We start from the raw sequence: 21,902 nt of genomic DNA on the forward strand, positions 1-21,902 counted from the left end.
ATTGAGATTCAAGTAATCAAAGTTTGGCTGTAATATCTTCTAATCATTCATGATAATAATTGATATCTCATATAACACTCTCCATGAAGAATGTATGCATTTGGTGCTGATGCTCAGGGCATTATTGTTGGGAGTGTCCATTGGACGTTATATCTCTGTGTACGTGTGCCCAGTGCAGATCCACCTGACACTCAGTTCCTTCCACTAAATCAGAATCCATTGTAATACTCTGAAACTGTGGGGAAGAATAATGTGATTCGACATAGCAGTCATCTGTACTAGCTGTGGTGGTTCTTTGTAAGTGGCTGTTGTTTTCATTTCCAAGCATTGCCCCTTTCGTTCCCCACTTTAGGTGATGAACAAGCAGACTCAATCCGTAGAGTAATACTATATAAAGGTATGACATTTCAGAGACATGCAGTAGTGGCTGTCTTGGATCTGGTGGAATGCACTCAACACATTAGTACCGAAATTGTCACTCAATCATAGCAAGAGTTTATACATCGTCTAATTCATTTAGACAAGTGATTTTCAACCTTTTCTTCATGTGCAGACCCTTAACAAATTTCTAATGGAGGTGCGAACCTCTTTGGAAATCTTAGACATAGTCTGTGGACCCCTGGTTGAAAACTACTGAATTAGACAATCTGAGTGGCAATTGATTGCTCCCTAGTATTATCTTCATGAGTTTCCAGCAATCTAGAGGTTTTGGAAAATGACTTATTTCTGTATAGATAGGAACAAAGTGCCCTCTTCACTTTTGAAGAAGCCTAGTCTTTCTTGGTTATGAATGGGCTTTGGGGGGAAAAACTTATTGTTGATTTTTTTTTATATGGAAATCAGAGACTCACTTTGATAAGACTTTAGAACATGGGTATAATGCTACTATTTCCTTATAGAACACTGCTGTGGTAATATCTGAGACTATCCAAGCTGATAAAATCACCACCAGTGATGATTTTTCAACAAGGGGGAGGCCAGGCATATCCTGGCAGTGGCTTTTAAATGATTGTTCCACCAACTTAAGTATCACATTCAAATTCCAGAAGATAGTGACTCCCACACTGGAGGAAATATATTAAATAAGCTTTTCAGAACTGTTATCACCTTAGGATGGGAGAATGTGGTAGAGTTCTGTACAGAAAAATGGCAGACTGACTTGCCTAGGGTCAGAAAATCCAGCAGAAGAACAGAAAAATCCATTACTAGGTCCAGTAGAATGTACAACCAAAACTGACAAACGAAAGCAAGAGCTCTGAGCAGTGCTTCAGACTCTGTGGTGTTTTGGTGATGAGAAAAAGTGGAAGGAATGCACAGAGGAGGTTGGATTGAAAAATACCCACTTTTAAGCTTGTTATGGCTTCATCCACTGCAATAGGGAATGCACAACCACAGAACATAAATCTGTGGTTCATGTAATAATGAGGAGGTTGATGTATTGTTCTCAGCCAGCTTTGCAGTGTGCTCAACCAGAGTCAAGTCGTGTTCTCTCAGTTCAGAGTGGAATGCAATTTTGCAGTTTTTTTTTCTCTTAAATCAAAGGAATTAAATATAAATATCAGCATTAAGATTGAGCAATCAAACTATCACTGGTCAGGAAATTCCAAAATGTAGGTATTTTTCTGCAGCATTAACACAACCATATTGGATAGCTTTCAATTTTTTATGTTATAAAAATAATATATTTCACATTTAAGAAAGAAAACAAAAATAGAAAGCAGATGGGCAATGTTGACTTATTTTACATTCATTCCTTTATTTAGCTTTATTTTGTTCTTATCCCACACTCCTGGTTGCAGTAGAAACCTTAACTTTTGGAATTTCCTAACTTACGAACAGTTTATATGCAAGGAGAATAGTGGGACCCTCCCAAGCTTTGTCCACAAGCCACGCTCCAGCTGCATCAGATGCGACCCAGATTAACTTTGCAGACCATTGTAATGTGATCGTTTCTCTCTCTTCTTGGCTGTTTTGATCAGCTGTAAGATGGTTAACAATGTCGACATCTCAACTGTCATCTGTAGGCTTCAGTGATGAAGAGGGTCTGATCACACTTCTCAAATGATTCCGGTTGTCTGCACATTTAGCCGACATCACTTCACTCATTATATTCAATTCACATTTGAAAGCAGCCATATAAGGATAGACAATTTTGGGGGGGTGAATGTGCGGGATTATGTAAAACATTATATTCTACAGAACAAGAAGGCAGGCTTGTTGGAAACATACTGCTCAGCTGACCATAGGTCCTGGAACTAGGTGTGCTGCTGCACCCCCTGGCTAGAATGGTTTCCATCATATGCAGGGTTTACAGTTTGGTTCAATGTCTCTCAGCACCCCCACTGTACAAATTGTTCCAGCACCCCTGCAGCTGACACAACCCTGCGCAGTCAGACTCCAGGTTTAGAGTACTTGATTTCTCATCCTTAATGTTGCACTAACACTAGTTTTTTGCGTTCTATATATAATTATATTAGGTATGACTATTTTATCCCTTTTAAGTATTACATCTTTCACACCCAATATATCTGAGAGCTTTACAAAATAAATATATATGCTATGTACCTGATCCTTCAACCTTTCGTTATTTTTCTCAGCATATAGTGTAATGATGATCTTAGAAGGGATGTGAATACAAAAGTTATTCCTGTTTTAGATATTATAAAAATCCTTCCCAAGACGAGAAACAAGAGAGATCCCTACAAACCACACAACAACCCCCTTGAATTTCAACCAGATGCTATGGCTAAAGTCAAGGGAGCAGTGTTTTTCCACGTTGAAATATCTGCCCTCAAAACAGTGGACTTAGTGGAAGAGAGAACATCATGGAAGCTCTTTCTAACTCACAATACTGCATAGATGCCCTTTAAATAACATGCATAACCTCTTTGGTATAATAAAGCTTTTATCTGGACTTATTAAGGTGCCGTAGTCATTAACTGGGGGCCCTGGGCTTTGCCATTTGAATGATGTGATCACCCCAACTCATGATAATAAAATCTGTTACCCCCCAACCAGTAGTACGGTCCCTCTTTCTAAACATAAATATGTGTATAAACACTTGCATATACATGTTTATTATACAAACTTAATCAATTTGATCACTCATATTTCAGTAGTATTTCTCACTCAAATTTGGGATGTGAGAAGCAGATGATGTATCAAAGAAACATTATTTTACTATATTGTTTTCATTAGCCCTTTGCAACTGCTGTTTTTTTTGGAATCCTTAATCTGCTATTTCTCAGGTGTCCCTGAATTTTGTTTTTTTCCTGCCAGGGAGTCAAGAGACATGGGCATCACAAATTATATCATAAAACACATGAAATGACTGCAGATTAGGAGGTCAACAATTGTTAAATTAGATTTTTTCCCTTTCTTTTGTTAGCAACTTCTACTTTAAAATCCTTTTTAAAAACAAAAGAGTTTTCTACATAGAGTAACAAAGAATATCTGCTTTGTGATTTCATTTTCTTGAGGAATTAATTTCTAGCTTCTTAAAAATGTCTGATTTTGAAAATGCTTTTAAATTAAGGGAAATTCACAAGAATGAATGTAGAGTGTATTTTGTTTGTTTATCTAATGTGTGTATAATACATAGTTTGAAATCACAATACACTGAGTGCTCCTAGAATAGACCCGTTGTTTTCCTTTGTGTTGCATTCCAAAATCAGATTCAGATATTCTTACCTTTTTGAGTAAATAAAAAGGTTGGTTGCTCTTAAAAACAAAATCCCAGGAGGCTGTTGATATGTTTAAAAAAAAAATGTAACTAATCCACTCTGTCTGCAACATACCACATTTTAGTGATAGGAGAGAAATATGTTGTTTTACCTTTGATGTCTGCAGTAACAGGCTGAAAAAATAGACACTGGTGAATGCTTTTGTTTAGTCCTCTGTGAGGTGTTTTGGTTTTTACTGTACTGTATATGTGTGGTTTGCAGTGCATGTATGTAGAATTGCATAGGAAATTTGCAGCTGCTCTAGTTATTTGGTAAGATTTGTTTAAGCTGGCACAAGCGACAAAATTAGAAGGAACTTGAACCATTGCTGTGCAGTTTATTAGCCAGGCATCCATAATTTTGACCTTGATGTGGGTTAAAGGACACAGACCTGAGAAGAAATCTGTTTATCATGTAGGGAATTCATGCCATCCCTGACAGTGTACAGTGAACAAGATGGATGATCTGCCAGATTGGTCCCTCGCATGGTTGAATCGGGGCAAATTTACAGTACAATTCCTTTGCTGTTCCTGATACAAAAATAACATTTGCTGGGTTTTATATTCTATTGTATGACGACTTGGGGGTGAGCAGAAAGAAGAAATAATATTTGTAGGATTCTTATTGCCTTAAAGATGTATATAGAACTTGCTCTCCTTTTATGTCTCTCTCTTTTGCATAAACTATTTAAAAAATTCATTTACTTTGGTTGAGAGAGCAGTTTCTGTGAATGTGTTGGGAAGACTTCCCTAAATACAATATGGTAAAAGCTTTTATTGCCTTGAATACCCCCATTTTATTGTGATTGCATTCAAACACCATGTTTATTTGTGAAGTATATTCCTCTATAATAATTGACGCATCAAAATATTTTGTAAGAAAATGACAGAGAAAACAATACCTAGAAATCTTATAGCCAAGTGAGTTTCTTGCAGCCCTCCACAATATTGAATGTTAATTAATTATTTGTGTTATTTTTCTGTTGCACTTATGTATCTTGTCTCTCTGAGAAAACAGAGATTAATCAAATAGTAAAATTACAAAATAGCATAGTTTTAAAATGAAACCTTTCAGTACCCTAGCCCTTAAAAACAGCATTTTAGGGCTTTGGTGTACTTTTTGCATACCTGGGCATTTGTTAAAATATGTAGACTATAAACGAGAAGGAAGGTAGTTGTAATGCTTTGATTGCAAGATAATTATGCTGTAGTCAGTTTTTCTCCTTTTTTAATTACAGAAAGCACTCCAAAGACCTCTGCCAGTTGCAGTCCTGCTCCTGAGTCTCCTATGAGTTCCAGTGAATCAGTGAAGAGTCTGACTGAATTGGTACAGCAACCCTGTCCTGCTATAGAGACAAGTAAAGATGGCAAACCTCAAGAATCAAGTGAGCCACCTGTTCCTGAATCCCAGTCGACAACACCTTTGCCTCTCTCGGGACATTCAGCACTTAGCATTCAAGAACTGGTTGCTGTCTCTCCTGAATTGGACACATATGGCATTACAAAGAGGGTTAAAGAGGTGTTAACAGACAACAACCTTGGTAAGTTGCTTTGTTCTAATGTCTTTAATGAAATAAAACAAAGTATTAATGCTTTTTTTAAAGTAATGTGTCACTAGAAAGAATGTTAAAGGGACTGTATCAAACTGTTTAGGTCTAAAATGTAATCTGTTTTGAAATTGTTCTAATCCGATAAAGAATGTCTTCCAGATTTTAAATACCTACTTCCAAACAAAAAATCATAACTCTGTCACTCTTCTACATCATGTACATGTAAACCTGGCCCACTAAGCAGAATACCATCCCCAGTTCCCTGTCCACAGTCATCTGAGTCATAGAATCATAGAATATCAGGGTTGGAAGGGACCTCAGGAGGTCATCTAGTCCAACCCCCTGGTCAAAGCAGGACCAATCCCCAATTCAATCATCCCAGCCAGGGCTTTGTCAAGCCTGACTTTAAAAACTTTTAAGGAAGGAGATTCTACCACCTCCCTAGGTAACCCATTCCAGTGTTTCACCACCCTCCTAGTGAAAAAGTTTTTCCTAATATCCAACCTAAACCTCCCCCACTGCAACTTGAGACCATTACTCCTTGTCCTGTCCTCTTCTACCACTGAGAATAGTCTAGAACCATCCTCTTTGGAACCCCCTTTCAGGTAGTTGAAAGCAGCTATCAAATCCCCCCTCATTCTTCTCTTCTGCAGACTAAACAATCCCTGTTCCCTCAGCCTCTCCTCATAAGTCATGTGTTCCAGACCCCTAATCATTTTTGTTGCCCTTCGCTGGACTCTCTCCAGTTTATCTACATCCTTCTTGTAGTGTGGGGCCCAAAACTGGACACAGTACTCCAGATGAGACCTCACCAATGTCGAATAGAGGGGAACGATCACATCCCTCGATCTGCTGGCAATGCCCCTACTTATACAACCCAAAATGCCATTGGCTTTCTTGACAACAAGGGCACACTGCTGACTCATATCCAGCTTCTTGTCCACTGTCACCCCTAGGTCCTTTTCCGCAGAACTGCTGCCTAACCATTCGGTCCCTAGTCTGTAACGGTGCATTGGGTTCTTCCGTCCTAAGTGCAGGACTCTGCACTTATCCTTATTGAACCTCATCAGATTTCTTTTGGCCCAATCCTCCAATTTGTCTAGGTCCCTCTGTATCCTATCCCTGCCCTCCAGCATATCTACCACTCCTCCCAGTTTAGTATCATCTGCAAATTTGCTGAGAGTGCAATCCACACCATCCTCCAGATCGTTTATGAAGATATTGAACAAAACCGGCCCCAGGACCGACCCTTGGGGCACTCCACTTGATACCGGCTGCCAACTAGACATGGAGCCATTGATCGCTACCCGTTCAGCCCCACAATCTAGCCAACTTTCAACCCAACTTATAGTGCATTCATCCAGCCCATACTTCTTTAACTTGCTGACAAGAATACTGTGGGAGACCATGTCAAAAGCTTTGCTAAAGTCAAGAAACAAGAGTCCTTTTGGCTCTTCAAACATCAACATTTCTATGCTGTTCAGTTCTCCACTTGAGAAGTTGTACTTCACCTCCAGCTTTTGGTTTCCCCGTCCATGTAGAGATGGTAACCAGGGGCCCTAGAGTTTTGCAAATAGGTGAGGGAAAGGGTTGGAAGAGGAGGAGCATCACAGGCAGATGGGAGTTAAGGAGGGATGTCCTGGATGTGGTAGAAGTGGAGAGGGAGAATCCAGACACAAGAGGGTAGTATGTGGAAGTGGATGGGGCCGTTTAATTGTTACCTCACATAGGGCCTACAAAAGCTAATGCTGCCCTTGTCTGCAGAGCAGTTTTCTGGTTCAGGATGGAATTATCAGATGGATGCACTGCTGATGTGTTTGATCATATACAGTGCTGTCAAGGGAAATGTGATGCGTTGGCTAAGGTACAGAAAAGGGAGCCAAAGAGATCTGGGTTCTACTCCCAACTCTGCCACTGGCTTAGTCTGTGACCCCTGTATGTCAGTAACTCCTCCTATGTGTCTAATACTTTCTTTCCTCACAAGGTATTGGGAGATTTAATGCATTTATGTTTGTGAAGCACTTTGAAGTCCTTGGATGGAAGGCAGTAGAGAAGGGCAGAGTATTGTAGCACCACTCGTACACAAATGTTACTTCTGATTTATGTCACTTTATGCAGCCAGCATCTACCATGAGGCAAGAATGCTTAGTATAAGTGTGAGGAGGCTACTCATTTCAAACTGAAAGGGTGTAGTTGGGGATCTAGATATTGAGGCCTCTCTTGGAGTTGAAGTTTAGAGAAAACTATTGTCCTATGAGTTTAAAAAGAGATTGATGAGGAGGTCACTCCTTCCCTGTACTCATCCCTTTTTCAATCCAAAGGCCAACCTTTCTCTAGGAGCTTAAACAGTTCAGACTGTCTCATTTATTATAACCACTTACAAGCATTATTATACCCAGCTTCTGCTAAGTCTACTGTATTTTAGAAAACAGGATTATATGACCCTTTTTCAGTCAGTTGCAGAATAACAGGGGCTGCCATCTTAGACTAAAGTAAGACCCGTTTTATTCCTTTTTTTTTTTTTTTAGTGTCACTCACATTCATTTAAAAAAAATTCTAGGCAAATCCTCTACAAAAAGTCATACATGAAAGCAAGTCCCATTGAACTTGAGGGAACTTCTCACGTGCTTATGTTGTATGGTCAGACCCAGAGTGCTTACTCTATGGAGCTAAAAGAAAAGGAGGACTTGTGGCACCTTAGAGACTAACAAATGTATTTAGTCTCTAAGGTGCCACAAGTCCTCCTTTTCTTTTTGCGGATACAGACTAACACGGCTGCTACTCTGAAACCTGTCTCCATGGAGCTACTCACAGTAGTAAACTCTACACATGGTTGTAAGGGTTTGTAGGATCAGGCCCTTCGTTTTTTGTTCAGAATGCTATTGGGTACTGTTCCTCCTCTGGTGTTCCAGAGAGAGTTTGAAAAGTATTTTTGTTTACATTTATTTTGATGCCATTTTTACTTAGTCTTTTTTTTTTCCCCATGATTTTTGTTTTCCTACAGTGTGGCTGACAAGCCTAAAAAGCAGCAGAAGAGCCAGGAAATGTGCCCCAAACTCTGCATTAGGTGTGGAACAAGTTTAAATGTCTCCTTTTGCCCTCAGTGTGCTGGAGTGCCAGATTTACTCAGTGCTGAGGCTTCTGTTTGAGGCCACAGGGCCACATGAACCTGTCTCAGCCAATTCCTAGTGGCTCAGTAGTTCAAAAACCGTTAGCCACTAAAGAGGGCATTAGAGTGAAACTGGTTTGGGTCACATGACTCATTAAATTGGATTGTATTTGGAGGGTCTTCCCTCATGGGCCTTCTTGGATTCAGACTCTAGTAACAATTCTAGCAGCCAATACTCTCACTGCCAGCAGTGAGATGTTTGTAGCACAATAAAGATTTTCCAACTGAGGCAGCACATCACATTGTCACAGAGGGGAGAAAATGTAACAAAAAGCCCTAAATTTGGGGGGGTTGCAGAAAGTGCCAAAATACCATAAAGAATTTTCCATAACAATCACAACAAACATAGGTCACTAGATACAAAAGCTAACTCTTGTGGCTACCGACTGGCAGTAAAGATGGGGCAAATTAAATGGCATGGGTTTTGCAAATTCTCTGAAATCTATATTTAAAAAAAAATACAACTCCTCAATGGCTGTTTGAGTATATGGCGTGTGATACACCTGCTCCCTACCCGTAGTGATTTATAATCTGATTCCCATTAGCTTGACAGTCTTTCAAACCAGGTATTTGATCCCTTCTGGTTGTACTTAGGGAAATAGAATAAACACAGCGGAATAAAAACATTTCAGTTTTGCTTTTGCCGTCTATGTAACATTAATGTGATATTTGCAGTATCCCCTAAATTTTCATATATATTTAAAGATTGCTGGACATACTAAGGGAATGTTGTTTAGTTACAAAGACAATTGAAAAGATTTTAAGAGTTTTAAAGATAAATAGATGAGGGTTCATTTCAAAAGATCCCCACTCTGTACCAGGGTACAGATATACTCTGGAATGCAGATGAACCAAAACTGGCATTTAGTCAGATTTTTTAGAATTTCGCGTAATCAGGGTTTACCTGTCTATGAATAGGTACAAAATGAAAAATGAATGTATTTTAAAACAATGTAGTTGAAAATCACTTCTTCTTTTACTTACTTGCCAAAATATGAGTATAGGGTTCTGTATTTCCCCAGTAAGAACCAAGAAGAGGGACAACTTTAGGTAATATTGGACTCCACACAAAGTAACGTGCACACACAGGCCATTTCCAGCTTACTCCATGTTGGGTTCTCCTTCCCCAGCTTGGGGTTGCCAACTTTCTAATCACACAAAACTGAACACGCCTGCCCCACCCCTTTACTGCAGCCCTGCTCACTCCATCTCCCCACCCTCACTCACTTTCACCGGTCTGGGTCATGGGTTTGGGGTGCAGGAGGGGTATGAGCTCTGGGCTGGGGAGGCCTGAGGGTGAGGGTTTTGGGGTGCAGGAGAGGGCTCTGGGCTGGGGTCGAGGGGTTCAGGGTGCAGGGGGGGGTGTGCTCTGGCTGGGGTGTGGGCTCTGGGATGCGGCCGGGGATGAGGGGTTTGGGGTAAAGAAGGGGGCTCTGGGCTAGCAGGGGGTTGGGATGCGGGGGGAGGGGCCTCCGGGTGTGGGTTCTGGGGTGCAGCCAGGGATGAGGGGTTTGGGATGCACGAGGGGGCCCCAGGCTGGAGCCAAGGGGTTCGGAATGTCGGAGGGTGTGTGCGCTCTGGATGGGGTGTGGGCTCTGGGGTGGGGCTGGGGATGAAGAGTTTGGGGTACAGGAGGGGGCTCTGGGCTGGGGCAGCGGATTGGAAGGGGGTGAGGGCTCTGGGATGGGGCCAAGGATGAAGGGATTGGGGTGCATGAGGGGACTCCATGCTGGGGCAGGAGGTTGGGATGTCGGAGAGGGTGCAGGATCCCGGCGGCTCTTACCGTGGCTCCGAGGAAGCAGCCGCCAGGTCCCTGCAGCCTCTAGGTGCATGGGCGGCCAAGCAGTTCTGCGTGGTGCACACTGCCTTTGCACCCACAGGCACCGCCCCTGTAGCTCCATTGGTCGTGGTTCCTGGCCAATGGGAGCTGTGGAGCCAGCGCTGGGGGCCAGGGCATCATGTGGAGCCTCCCAGTCCCTGGCCCACCCAGCGCCTATGGGTTGCAGGGATCTGGCGGGTGCTTCTGTGGGCAACGCAGAGGTAGGGCAGGTAAGGAGCCTGCCTTAGCCCCGGGCCCCGCTGCACTGCTGACTGGACTTTTAAGAGCTGACCAGACCCGCCAGTGTCCATTTTCAACCGGGCAAATACCACATGCTTGGCAACTCTACCCATCTCTATATACTCATGACCACACCCTTTTCTGGTTGCCTCTTATTACAACTCCCTCAAGCTTCAGTTGAATCCTTGCCCATCTGCCCCTTCATTTGGATGCCTCAGGAGTCCCCACCACAACTCCCTCTTCCCCCAAATAAATCAGGAAACTAAAGAAGGGAGCCAGTGAGAAATTTTTCAAGTGCTTAGGTCATATAGGCCCAAGACTACCACTGGCCCCCTTATACCTAGAGCAAGTGAAGGAAAATACTCTGTTGGGGGGCAGACACAGGACTCTGAGGCCAAGTCTTAGCAGGTAAAAAGCTTTTCAGATTATCTTTACAATATACAATAGTTAAAATACTATCAGAAATCAGGATTTGACTCAGATGACTGCAGGCTTCTCTTTTGTAGCAAAAGCTATTGCATATCAGGACAATTTTGCTCAAGAAAAGCATCCAGTGAAGGTTGTTAGAAAATAAACTGGCCTGGTTTTGAGTGCTGTGGACTTTTTCTGTAATTACTGCAAAGTTAAATCTTAAGCATATAAATGGAACAATAACTATATGTACATACAAAGTATGTATATTCCAAAATACATACAAATTGCTACCATGCTAGAGCATAGCATTTGAAACACGGCTTAAATACAGAATTATTGAGAGCAAGTACTACATAAAAGTTACAAACATACATGTTTGTTACATTTCGTAAACTGTACCTACCTGCAATTGCTAAAGCACATGTACAATAGTAGTAAAAACAATCTAAAATGGGAAGTATTTGCATGTGTCTGTGAAGACACTAGCATGAATGTTGCTGAACAGGAGAGGTGTGTACAGTATTCACATTTGTTTCACTGATTGAATTGTCTGTAGTATCTTAACCTTCCCTCATAAAACCTACGTAGCTGTAGTAGTCTTGCTGGAGTTGACTGCTTAGTTACAAGCTTGATTGACTTTTTAAAATCTTATTACTTTTTACTTTTGCACATTATGTCCATTATAAGATCCTGATCCCAAAAGGTGTTGAGCTCCCCTGCTTGCCAGAACTAAACAAAAACTAATTTCCAACTTTAATGGGGGAAGAACTATTATTCTTCCTTTTATTTCTGTTGGGTTTTCAGGCAAGTCTGAAGTAAGAATAATTGACAGTGATTATATATACCAGAGCTCTGCTACTCCTTCAGAGAATTTGGTCCCCTTCCACCTTCTAGCCTTTCTTTTGCATTGTTTTCTTCTGTCTTTTTAGTTTAGTTTTGCCTCTTAGCTGAATGAATACCTTTCAGTTTTGATTTCTTATTAGGTCAGCGTTTGTTTGGGGAGACAATCCTAGGGCTAACGCAAGGCTCAGTCTCAGACCTTCTGGCTCGCCCAAAGCCCTGGCACAAATTGAGTTTGAAGGGACGGGAGCCCTTTGTCCGCATGCAGCTGTGGCTAAATGATCCCAACAATGTGGAGAAATTGATGGATATGAAGCGAATGGAGAAAAAAGGTAATTTGCAGCAGATTGCTGATGCATATTTTTTATTATTTCAAATGGGACTTTTTTTTTTTAAATTATCCATGAGTATTATATAGGTCATATTGATCCAGCATTATTGAAGGGTATGGAAAGGGCTTCACAGCATCTTTCTGTTTGCCAGACTTGATGCTAGCTTTGCTTTTTTTATATATCTCCAGGGAAAAAGAACCCACCCTGAATTCCCAGTGTCAGGAAGCCATTGCTAGATTCACTGTAGAATTAATTACTACTACCCTAATGCATCAGTGATAACTTGCCTTACCAAATGAGAAATGTGAGAATGGGAACTGGCTCAGGATTTTCATTACTAGGACCACACCCAGCCACAGACGTTGGGATGGAGGGAGTAAGCAGTGATTCCTGAGGGAACTTCTTGCTGGTCTAACACTGGAGATCACTAGGAGGAAAGATAAATGTAGTGATTTAAAATGATTCTGTGAGATGCATTTGTATCATTTAATTTAGTATGGTTTGTGTTTCTGGTTTTGTTCAAATGAACTCCCCTCATCTGCTTAGATCAAAAACATTTATCTATTAGGCCTCTAAATAGTTACCTACAATTTTATTGTGGAACATGTCCTGTGAATTTCAGATCCTTCTCTTTATTTTGAATCCATTGCTGAGAAATAGCAATTACAGAAATAGCCATTTTTTAGTATAAAAACGACGAGGAGTCCGGTGGCACCTTAAAGACTAACAGATTTATTTGAGCATAAAAAACCCACAAAAGCTTATGCCCAAATAAATCTGTTAGTCTTTAAGGTGCCACCAGACTCCTTGTCATTTTTGTGGATACAGTCTAACACAGCTACCCCTCTGATACTTAACACCTTTTAGTATGATCACATAATTCTACAACACAGAAGCTCCAGATGCTGACTCCTAGCAGCAGTTAGCTGAGTGCAGAATTGTGTACATTCCGGCTAGTTATCCTGGATGATGATAGTGCACCTCTGCATTAAAGTGCTACTGTTGACTGATTTCACAGTAACACTAACATGTCATGAAGAATTTTTGTGGTTATACTGAAAATTGCAGTTAAGGGGGCTTACAGGAGAGCTCGTAGTCTCCTGTTGAAAGTGAATAAGAGAAACAAATCTTTGCTACAGTAACTTCTGGTAGTACCACAATGCAATATCTCCTCAGAAATTGCATGAGGTCTTCCACTGGGAGCAGAATCCTCTCAGATTTCCCACTTAGCACTGTAAACTAAAGGGAGCTGAGATGGCTTCTGCTGCATTAGAAACAGAGCAAAAATAAATGGGCCAAATAACTAGATTTTTAACATTCTTAAGAGATCATCCTATACAATGTTGAATAAAACAAAATAAAAAATAATGAAAAAGTAACACTGACAGCCTCCTTCGGAAACGAGTTTCTGCACCGTATTTTTATTGAAGTCCCATGCAATACATATGCTGTGGGAAGGAACCTGTGCCTGAGTAAAGATACGGTGTAAATTGTTTGAGGGCCTCAGCGGAGCTCCTGAACTGTGTAAGTGCTGTCCTGGTAGCAGAGCACTGGGAGTGAGCTCACTCTTGCAGCTCACTCTGGGAGTGAGTTCTCTCTTGCAGCTAAGTGTCCTGTTGTTCAACCATTTAGATTACCCTGGAACCACATCAACAATGTACCTTTCCATTCAGGTAATGTCAGTGAAATAACATTGCAGTGGTTTCTCTTGCCAGTGAAACATTACTACCAATTACTCCTCTGCCACATTTTATTAGAGGAATAAATTGACAGTTATGCTCATCTCACCTTTACCATCTTCTCACCCCCCCCCCCCCCCCATGAGCTTGAAACGTATGCTATGAAAACCCTATATAAACAGTTCAGCAGATTTCTACCGTATGTTAAATTAACTTTTAGGAGGAGTCTTCAGACCCACCAAGATCAGACTCCTTCCCCCCACTTACCTTACTCTGAATAATTAGCTTCTACGGCATATGGCACCCCACTGTGGATGCTGCTGGAAACATTGCACTCCCCAGTGAATAGTGCTGAAGCCTCCTGACGGGAGAAATGTTAATTCTCTATATTTCCTCCTCATTTCGTTTGTAATAAGCTTGTTCAGTACCAGGTAGGATAAGAATTCTATTTAAAAAGGGCTCTGTTTTACCCTAGTCGGCAGGCCTCTAGTGCTGTTGGGTGGTGGGTGTGCCACTTCCAGCCTACTGCATGCTGGGAAGACTTGCCAAGGGAACATGGCAATGCTGGGTCTACAACAACAACAATGAAAAAGGGGGTAAAATCCTCAAACAGAACTGGGCCCAACACCAAGGATCCAAGTCCAAACCTTCCCAAGGACTGGATTTAGGAAGTGAGTTTGGTCATTATGAAGTAGTGGCTAATGGAAAAGTTCAAAACTGTATCCAAAACCAAATTCCTCCAAAACTCAGGGATGTTTGTAACTTGCCTTTTGATTTGAGTCTCTCTTTATTTGAAAATGTGCTGAAATCTCCCCTGATGTTGTGTATATTCAAAGATTGTTTAAAATAATATTTTCAAATCATCTTTAAAGCATCTAGAGTGCTTCACACAGAGCACATAGCTAGTAATCTGGTTCAGCACACTGACAGATGGCATAATATGTGACCTTGAACCAGTGGAGCGATGGTCAAATAACCTGATCTGGATGAAAAAATATCAACTGGTGGATGTTGTGGTTTTTTTGCAGTCGGGTTCCCTGTAAGTCATCATTGTTTCTTTATTCCAGTCTCATGAAAGATACAGACTTTAGCAGTTCTTGCTTAATAGTGACAGCACTGAGAGTTTGGGCAGGTCTGCACTTGGATGGAACACCTCCCAGGAAAGTCTAGTTCTCCAGGAAGTGGTGCTCATCCTCTTGAGTTTGGCCTGAGCTCTTGTCCCAGAATGAAGATTGAAAACTCTGTGTTGCTGGAGGTGCCATCTTTTGGCTGTGAGATAAGAGATTCTGACCACTCATTAAAGATCTTTTTGAATAAGAGGAGGATGTTAAGCCCAGTGACCTGACCAAATTCTGGCAGCTTCAGTTGGATATAGCACAAATTTTTTACATTTTTAATTAGATGTGCTGTTCTCCTTCATGTTGTCTCCTAAATTACTGGGCAGTGTTGCAGTGCTCTAATGAGCACATACCATTCTTCGCCCTTGTTTTGACTGTTACAGTGGTGAATGAAGGGAGCCCTGTGTCTAGTTTGTGTATCAGTAGAAGTTTGTAAAACACTTTAATCTCAAAAGACTCCAAAGACCTTTTATAAATTTAAGATATCATTTTCGTCATATTAATTGCCAGCATTACAAGTTGTAGCATTTAGCTGCACCTCAGGGGCTGCAGAGGTAGGGCCCCATATGTTGTTTACCACTAACTGCTTCCCATTTTCCCCACTGGTTGAAACATCCTATATAGCTTTGGTTGATTGGAATAACCTTTAAAAATAACTTTCTTATATAAACAATGTGGGTGAGGGAGACCATATCTTTTATTGGATCAACTTCTGTTGGTGAGGGAGACAAGCTTTTGAGCCACTCTCAGGTCCCGAAGAAGAGCTTTGTGTGGCTCGAAAGCTTGTCTCTCTCACCAACAGAAGTTGGTCCGGTAAAAGATATTACCTCACCCATCTTGTCTCTCCAATATCCTAGGACTGACATGGCTACAAATACAACTAACTTTCTTAAATGGGTGCAGGACTATATATGACACGGCAGAGTGATGGATAATGAGGTTCTTACATTCTGTTCCATACCAGTGATCCAACAGGCAAGACGACATATTCAGGAAAAATAAAATGCAGGCAGTTCAGGTACCCAGGAAGGTTAAACACTATGTTCAGAATTCACTTGGATACTCCTGTGACAGTGTGTAACAGTCCCACTAGATCCACCACCAGCGTAGATGGTGAAATGACAAAGCAGAGCTGGAGACTAAAGGCCCAGGCAGTCCTGCAGAGGAACAGAAGGGTACTCTATTAAACCAGCTCCCTGGTACTATAAGGAGGGTGAGCTCTATACCCAGAAAACTTGAGTTGTAGCTCAAGGTGGCCTGTTTCTGTTCATGTAAAAGTCTTTTGTATTTTTTTTTATCATCATCTATGCATCCTATTCCTGAAGATAAAACCTATGGTAAAAAAATTCATTTCATGAAAGACTTTGTTGGTGGCTCAGGTGACCTACTTCCCTAGCTTCCAAATCTCTATGGCATGAGTCTGTGCTCCAAACGATTTTTATATATAAATATAATTTAAAAGATATTTATCAGGCCACTGCAACATTGTATTGATCAAGTTAATCTGGAAGTGCTTTGTTCTCACTGCAAGGGAATGGCCTCCTCGACAATGCTCTTGCATGACTCTGATCCCATCTCCCTCCACCCAGTGCAAGTCAATCAAGGCAATGACATCATTAGCCAAATCTCTTTTCTCAATGAACTTAACAGGATGGTCCATCACCACCTCACCCCAGGAGGATGAAGGAGCCTAATGGAGTTGCTCAGATTCCCATCACTGACCTAAATGAGCTAACTGCTCACAGCAGTAGTACCCATCAAATTGTATTGTAAAGAATCTTGCTTAAAGGAAGGGGCTGTCGGTTGTTTTTCTTTTTTATAACTTGTTTCCAGTGTATGCATCTAAGACTAGATCTGTAGGAATAAGCAACAAACCTCTGAACTGTTCCTTAGGGCTGAGGCAAAATTGTCAGGATTCCACAGGTTCCAAGTGCCATCTGGTGTTGGAACATGGTTGTGATTTCAGCTTTTATCAGCTACTGTAGTTTAAGTATAATCCAGTAGGAAGCTTTAAATACCAAGAAGCACAGAATATTTCAGTTGCAATGCAGCGTAAGTGTCCTAACTGAATGTATATGTTAAAATGTCATACTCATAAAATACTCAGACTTTTGTTGAGTAACATTAGAACTATGCGCCACACTTAACTTCTTATGTCCATTATTTGTCTCACATATTCACCAATGGGGTGGGAAACTTAGAAAGGTTTATGGTTAGTTTGTGCTCTCTTCCCTGCCACCTCTACCTTCTCTTGCAGTCTCTTTCGGATCCACGCCAGAATTCATTTCCTGTTCCTTCCTTCCCAGCATGCACACCCCCCGAGCTCACAATTTGGGATCTTTGCATTTACTCTGCAGTTCTTATATTTGGTGACTTTATATTTACATGATTCTGTATTTCTCTTTCAGCCTACATGAAACGACGGCACAGCTCAGTTAGTGACAGTCAACCTTGTGAGCCCTCTTCAGTTGGAATAGACTATAGCCAGGGAGCCAGCCCACAGCCACAGCATCAGCTAAAGAAACCACGAGTAGTGCTGGCACCAGAAGAGAAAGAAGCTCTAAAACGAGCATATCAGCAAAAGCCATACCCATCGCCAAAAACAATTGAGGAACTTGCTACACAGCTCAACTTGAAAACCAGCACAGTGATCAACTGGTTCCACAATTACAGGTACAGTACATGTCCCACACAGCATCTCCAGTGAGTACAGTATATACTCTAGCCATAAAAGGCTGTTTATTTCTGTCTGCCTTAACTAGTGCTGGGCAGTGATACAGAAGGGATTGTCTCATTAGCAAGGAGTTTATAGTAGTAATGATAGTGCAAACAGTATATGCCAGTTTTAAAATAATTCCTGGGGAATAAAAATACCCACATATTGACTTAATAAATAGTTCTTGTCTGTGTGAAATCCTGCATTTTGATTTGATACGTCAGAGTTGGACTTTAAACTAAAAGGGTCCACAGTCGTGGGATATTTATAATAGTGTGTGTACTACTGCCCTATATTGGATGGAATCGGACCTATGACAAGAGAACAGTTCTTACAGTGCTGAAAATTAAAGGAAATTTTCCTTTAGCTCAAGATATAGAGACCTGTGATTTGGGACCAGGAGAATGTGTTCCGTCTCCAGGAAGTTCCAAATGGCCATGGTGTGCGGCTTAGTGACAATCATGATATCTGAGGTGACTGCAAATTTATTACACTATTATGATAAATCCTTGATGCCAAGAGTCACCCTGAAATAAAATGAGATTGGAGTCTCAGTTTAATCCCTTTTTTCCATTAAAAGGAACCACAAGTTGGGTGCGTTGAGTAGTTTCTGATTACTAAAGACTCAGTGCTTGACCAGCATATGAGAAGTAGAAGGAATTGGATAAACACACTCAGTTTCTGTCTGAAGGGAATTGATCAGGAATCCTCATAATTTTAACACAGTTTTGTCCCAGAAATTGGCACTGATCAATATAACCGTTATAATTTGAGGGGTAGAAGAAAACATACAAGCCTCAGTCCCTTGCTTTCTGAACCAAGAGTCCCTGATTATCAGAAGATATTTTAAGAAACCTGAACAAACAATTCACATTTTAAAAGATTTCTCCCTCTAAGCTCCTCTCTGCCACTTCCGAGGCCACTATGGACACAGAAAAAGACTCCTTGTTAATGACAGAGCTAAGAAATAGAACACACAGTAGTAGTTGAGGGAAAATAACAAATATAGTCACCAGTAGGTGGTAACATTTCTACTCTGTCATATTGACTTGTACTTCAATTTGATTTGTGTGCGCTGCAAATACTGCATCTTAGTTTAAAGTTCTGCATATACAGACAACTATTCCCTTTCTCACTTATAGCAATTATACACAAGTTGGAGTGTAATGCCTGTGTAAATATGTTCCCTTCAGCCTGACAGCAAAATGTGCTGTTCTCACTTATACAGATGAATGAGAGTAATCTGGTGACATGTGTTATTTTCCTCATTATCATGAGGTCTTCTGTTAGGCACATTGTGAGAAAGCACGACAAGTCATGATCGATCAGCACATTTAGCCACACCAAGCTATACATTAATTCAGAATACTCCTGCTGTTATAGACAAAGTAAAATATGTACAACCGAGGCAGCAACATACTCTAATGGTTGGAATACAGGGCATGGAATCGGGAATTCAGGTTCTAGTCCCAGCACTACTGATTTGTTGTGTGATCGTGAGCAAGTCATTTATGGCCTGATCGAAGTCAGTGGGATTTTTTGAGTGCTCAGCACCTCTGAAAATCAAGCTATGGACTACTATTTTGTGACTCAGTTTCACCATCTGAAAAATAAGAATATTAACAATTAATAATGTGAACTTTAAATAATGTCTGTGAAGTGATTCTAGAGCCTCAGCATAAAGGTGCTCTATAAATGTGAGGTATCATTATTATTTTTATTATTTATTAATATATATAAGGTGGTACAAGAAATGAATTCATGGAACTGAAGAGGGTTCCCTTTCTAACTATAAGGAATCTTGAGAGATAAGAATGTGTTGTTTGTCGTACTTTAAAGGCGTCAAGAGCCCATTTTCAATTTTAGCTTGCATTGTGGGTTTTATATCTCCCATACAACTTATTTTGGTACAACTGCTGTCTGTCCCATTACAAGCCGTAGTGTACTGTTCCTCTTGAATTTGATACCTTTTTCTTAATGTCCATAATGTCATGGATTCGGGGCCTCAGGAATCTTGTTACTGCAGTGCTTATACTTTGGGTATATGGCTAATGCCATACGTTTCACAAACTGTTGCTGCATTAGAATATGCCCTCACATCCATCTTTGTGTAAAGAATGTGTGTTGGCACGTATGTGTCACAGCAAGAGGCACTGTGGAAATACCTGAGAGAGAGAATTTCGCTTTGAAATATAAATATTCAGAAAAGATTTCATTGTATCCACAAGCACATCTAAACCTTTTTGTTTGTTTCCAGAGCTCAAGACTCAGCACATATATAAGAATAATATACATCTGAGTGTATTTTTTTGCATTACAGAAGCTTCCAGAGGCCCCTTTTCATATTGGAACCCCATTGTGTTAGAAGCGGTAACAAATACATGTTAAGAGACGGTCCCTGCCTCAAACGACTTACATTCTAAATAGTAGGACAGTCAAAGGGTGGAAGAAAGGAAGTAGTATTAACCCCATTTTACAAATGGGAAATTGAGGCACAGGGATTAAGTGTTTAATTCTTGTTCAAGGTCATCTAGAGAGCCTTTGGTAGAGGTAACAATTAAACCCTGTTCTCTTAAATTCCAGTCCAGTGCTATTAAATTATTAAACTCCATTCAACTTAATTTATAAAAGTTGTGGGAAACATCACTATATTAAATGTCTATGTATGATCCTGGAAATTGTGCAAAGACATGTACAATGAACTCAAGCACAATCCCCAGGATAGCCTCATATTTTGAATAACACTGAAGAATGTCTTCAGGGTGTGGTTGATTTAGTGGTATTCAACTTCCACTGATAGGTACTTTCTGTCCAGAATTTCCTAGCTGCTGGCACCAGTTCCTGTTTATTGTACAGACTTTGTCTCCTAGTTAATTTAGTGCTTTATTGACTTCCAGACCTAGTGTGTTGGGGATCAATTCCAGGGATTTACACATCCATCAAACAAGCCCATACTAAACAGAGCTGTGGCCAAATGTTCAATGAGCATGCTGTGATTCACTTTCTTAAGTGGAACTGTGGTATTTTAAATGACATTTCTTAGGTGGGCAGACACGAAGTTATCCGTTTCCTTCTCCTGACTCAGTGAGCACCGCAGGAGCAGTGTGCTTTGGATCACTGCCTATAAAGGGAGATTTATAAGAAGTAAATAAAGCCTAGTAATAAACATAAAATGCATAGATGTAATGTTAATAGCAAATTAATATTAGTACCTGTGGTCCCCGGTCCTGAAAAAAGCCATGTCAGCAATTACTGCCGAAGTACTGTACTGTCTCTGAAGCAAGTCAATAAAGTCATTAGCTTCAAACACAAAGCAGACATTCCAGCGGTGTTCTGTTGCTAGTCTGTGTTCTTCCCAGTGTACATTAGTTCCTGCGAGAAATTTAAGTTTCTATTGAAAACTTGCCACAAACATGAAGAGGGTTTTTCATCTGTGACTTGAAAGACAAGGCAGCGCTTCATTAAAACCAGTGGTATTTTTCTTTTTGACAAAGTTTTCTCTAAATTGTTACTGTGTCTACACTATTCCTGCGCTAAGGTTCTTTCTTCTTGTTATATAGGAACATGGGGCGTATCTTGCAGTATAATGTACAGAGGTCATAAACAATTATATTAATCACAGTCGAATTACGATTATATAATTGATTTCGTTATCAAGGCTAAGTAAAATCCCAGGCCACCCATGATTTCATTTCCCTGTGTGATCCAGGACATTGGGAAACTCCTTATGAGAGGCTCAAATAAAATGACATGTACGTTGCTGGGTGATTTTTACACACTTCATGTTGTAGGAAGCACAAAGTTGAACATTAGGTAACTTTTACCCATATGTGGAGTGCATTAATTCCCTAGAAGTGCACTGCCTGTCATGTGACTATTAATGTTCTGAAATTAAATTTATAAATAAAAAATAAGGCAGAAGTCACATTGGGCTCATAGACTGAAAACCAGTCAGAAAGCTGCACTGCCCTAAAGTCAATTCAGAAGTATATTCTTACTTTTGATCAGGGTTTCCTGTTTGTAATAATTATTTTTTCTGGTTTTTGTTTAATTTTAGGCAAAGTCATGGCTAATTTTTAGGAGTAGAAATCAAAATGTTATTGGTGTTTATAAATTGTTTCCCCTCTAATTATATATTAAAAAAATCCCTTCTGAATTCTTGGGCCCTCATCAGAGAGGAATCTTTTTAGGTTCTTCAGGAACCCTTTGAAGCTTCATGCTCTCAGAAGTGAGATTCCAGTGAGAATGGGAGATCTTTTTGAGCTTGTCTCTTGATCCCCTTTATAAACCACGTATGACCCTGT

At 40.6% G+C, this 21,902-nt stretch overlaps 1 protein-coding gene across 6 annotated transcripts in view; it reads left to right on the forward strand.

The window, feature by feature from the left end:
• The window catches only part of CUX1 (cut like homeobox 1), a 398,832-nt gene that overhangs the window by 313,285 nt on the left and 63,645 nt on the right, over positions 1-21,902 (forward strand). For 3 of the 6 annotated variants that reach the window (XM_075120956.1, XM_075120957.1, XM_075120958.1), the window contains 4 exons: positions 4,960-5,262; positions 8,276-8,338; positions 11,897-12,085; positions 17,291-17,555. The exons of 1 other annotated variant lie outside the window; for it this stretch is intronic. In XM_075120956.1, coding sequence (XP_074977057.1) covers positions 4,960-5,262; positions 8,276-8,338; positions 11,897-12,085; positions 17,291-17,555 — 820 coding nt within the window. The remainder of the gene's footprint in view (positions 1-4,959; positions 5,263-8,275; positions 8,339-11,896; positions 12,086-17,290; positions 17,556-21,902) is intronic. 2 more of the 6 variants (XM_048824335.2, XM_075120959.1) reach the window with 1 other exon arrangement.

Source organism: Caretta caretta, chromosome 17 (genome assembly GCF_965140235.1).
Source record: "Caretta caretta isolate rCarCar2 chromosome 17, rCarCar1.hap1, whole genome shotgun sequence".
In the NCBI taxonomy this organism is placed as follows: Eukaryota; Metazoa; Chordata; order Testudines; family Cheloniidae; genus Caretta; species Caretta caretta.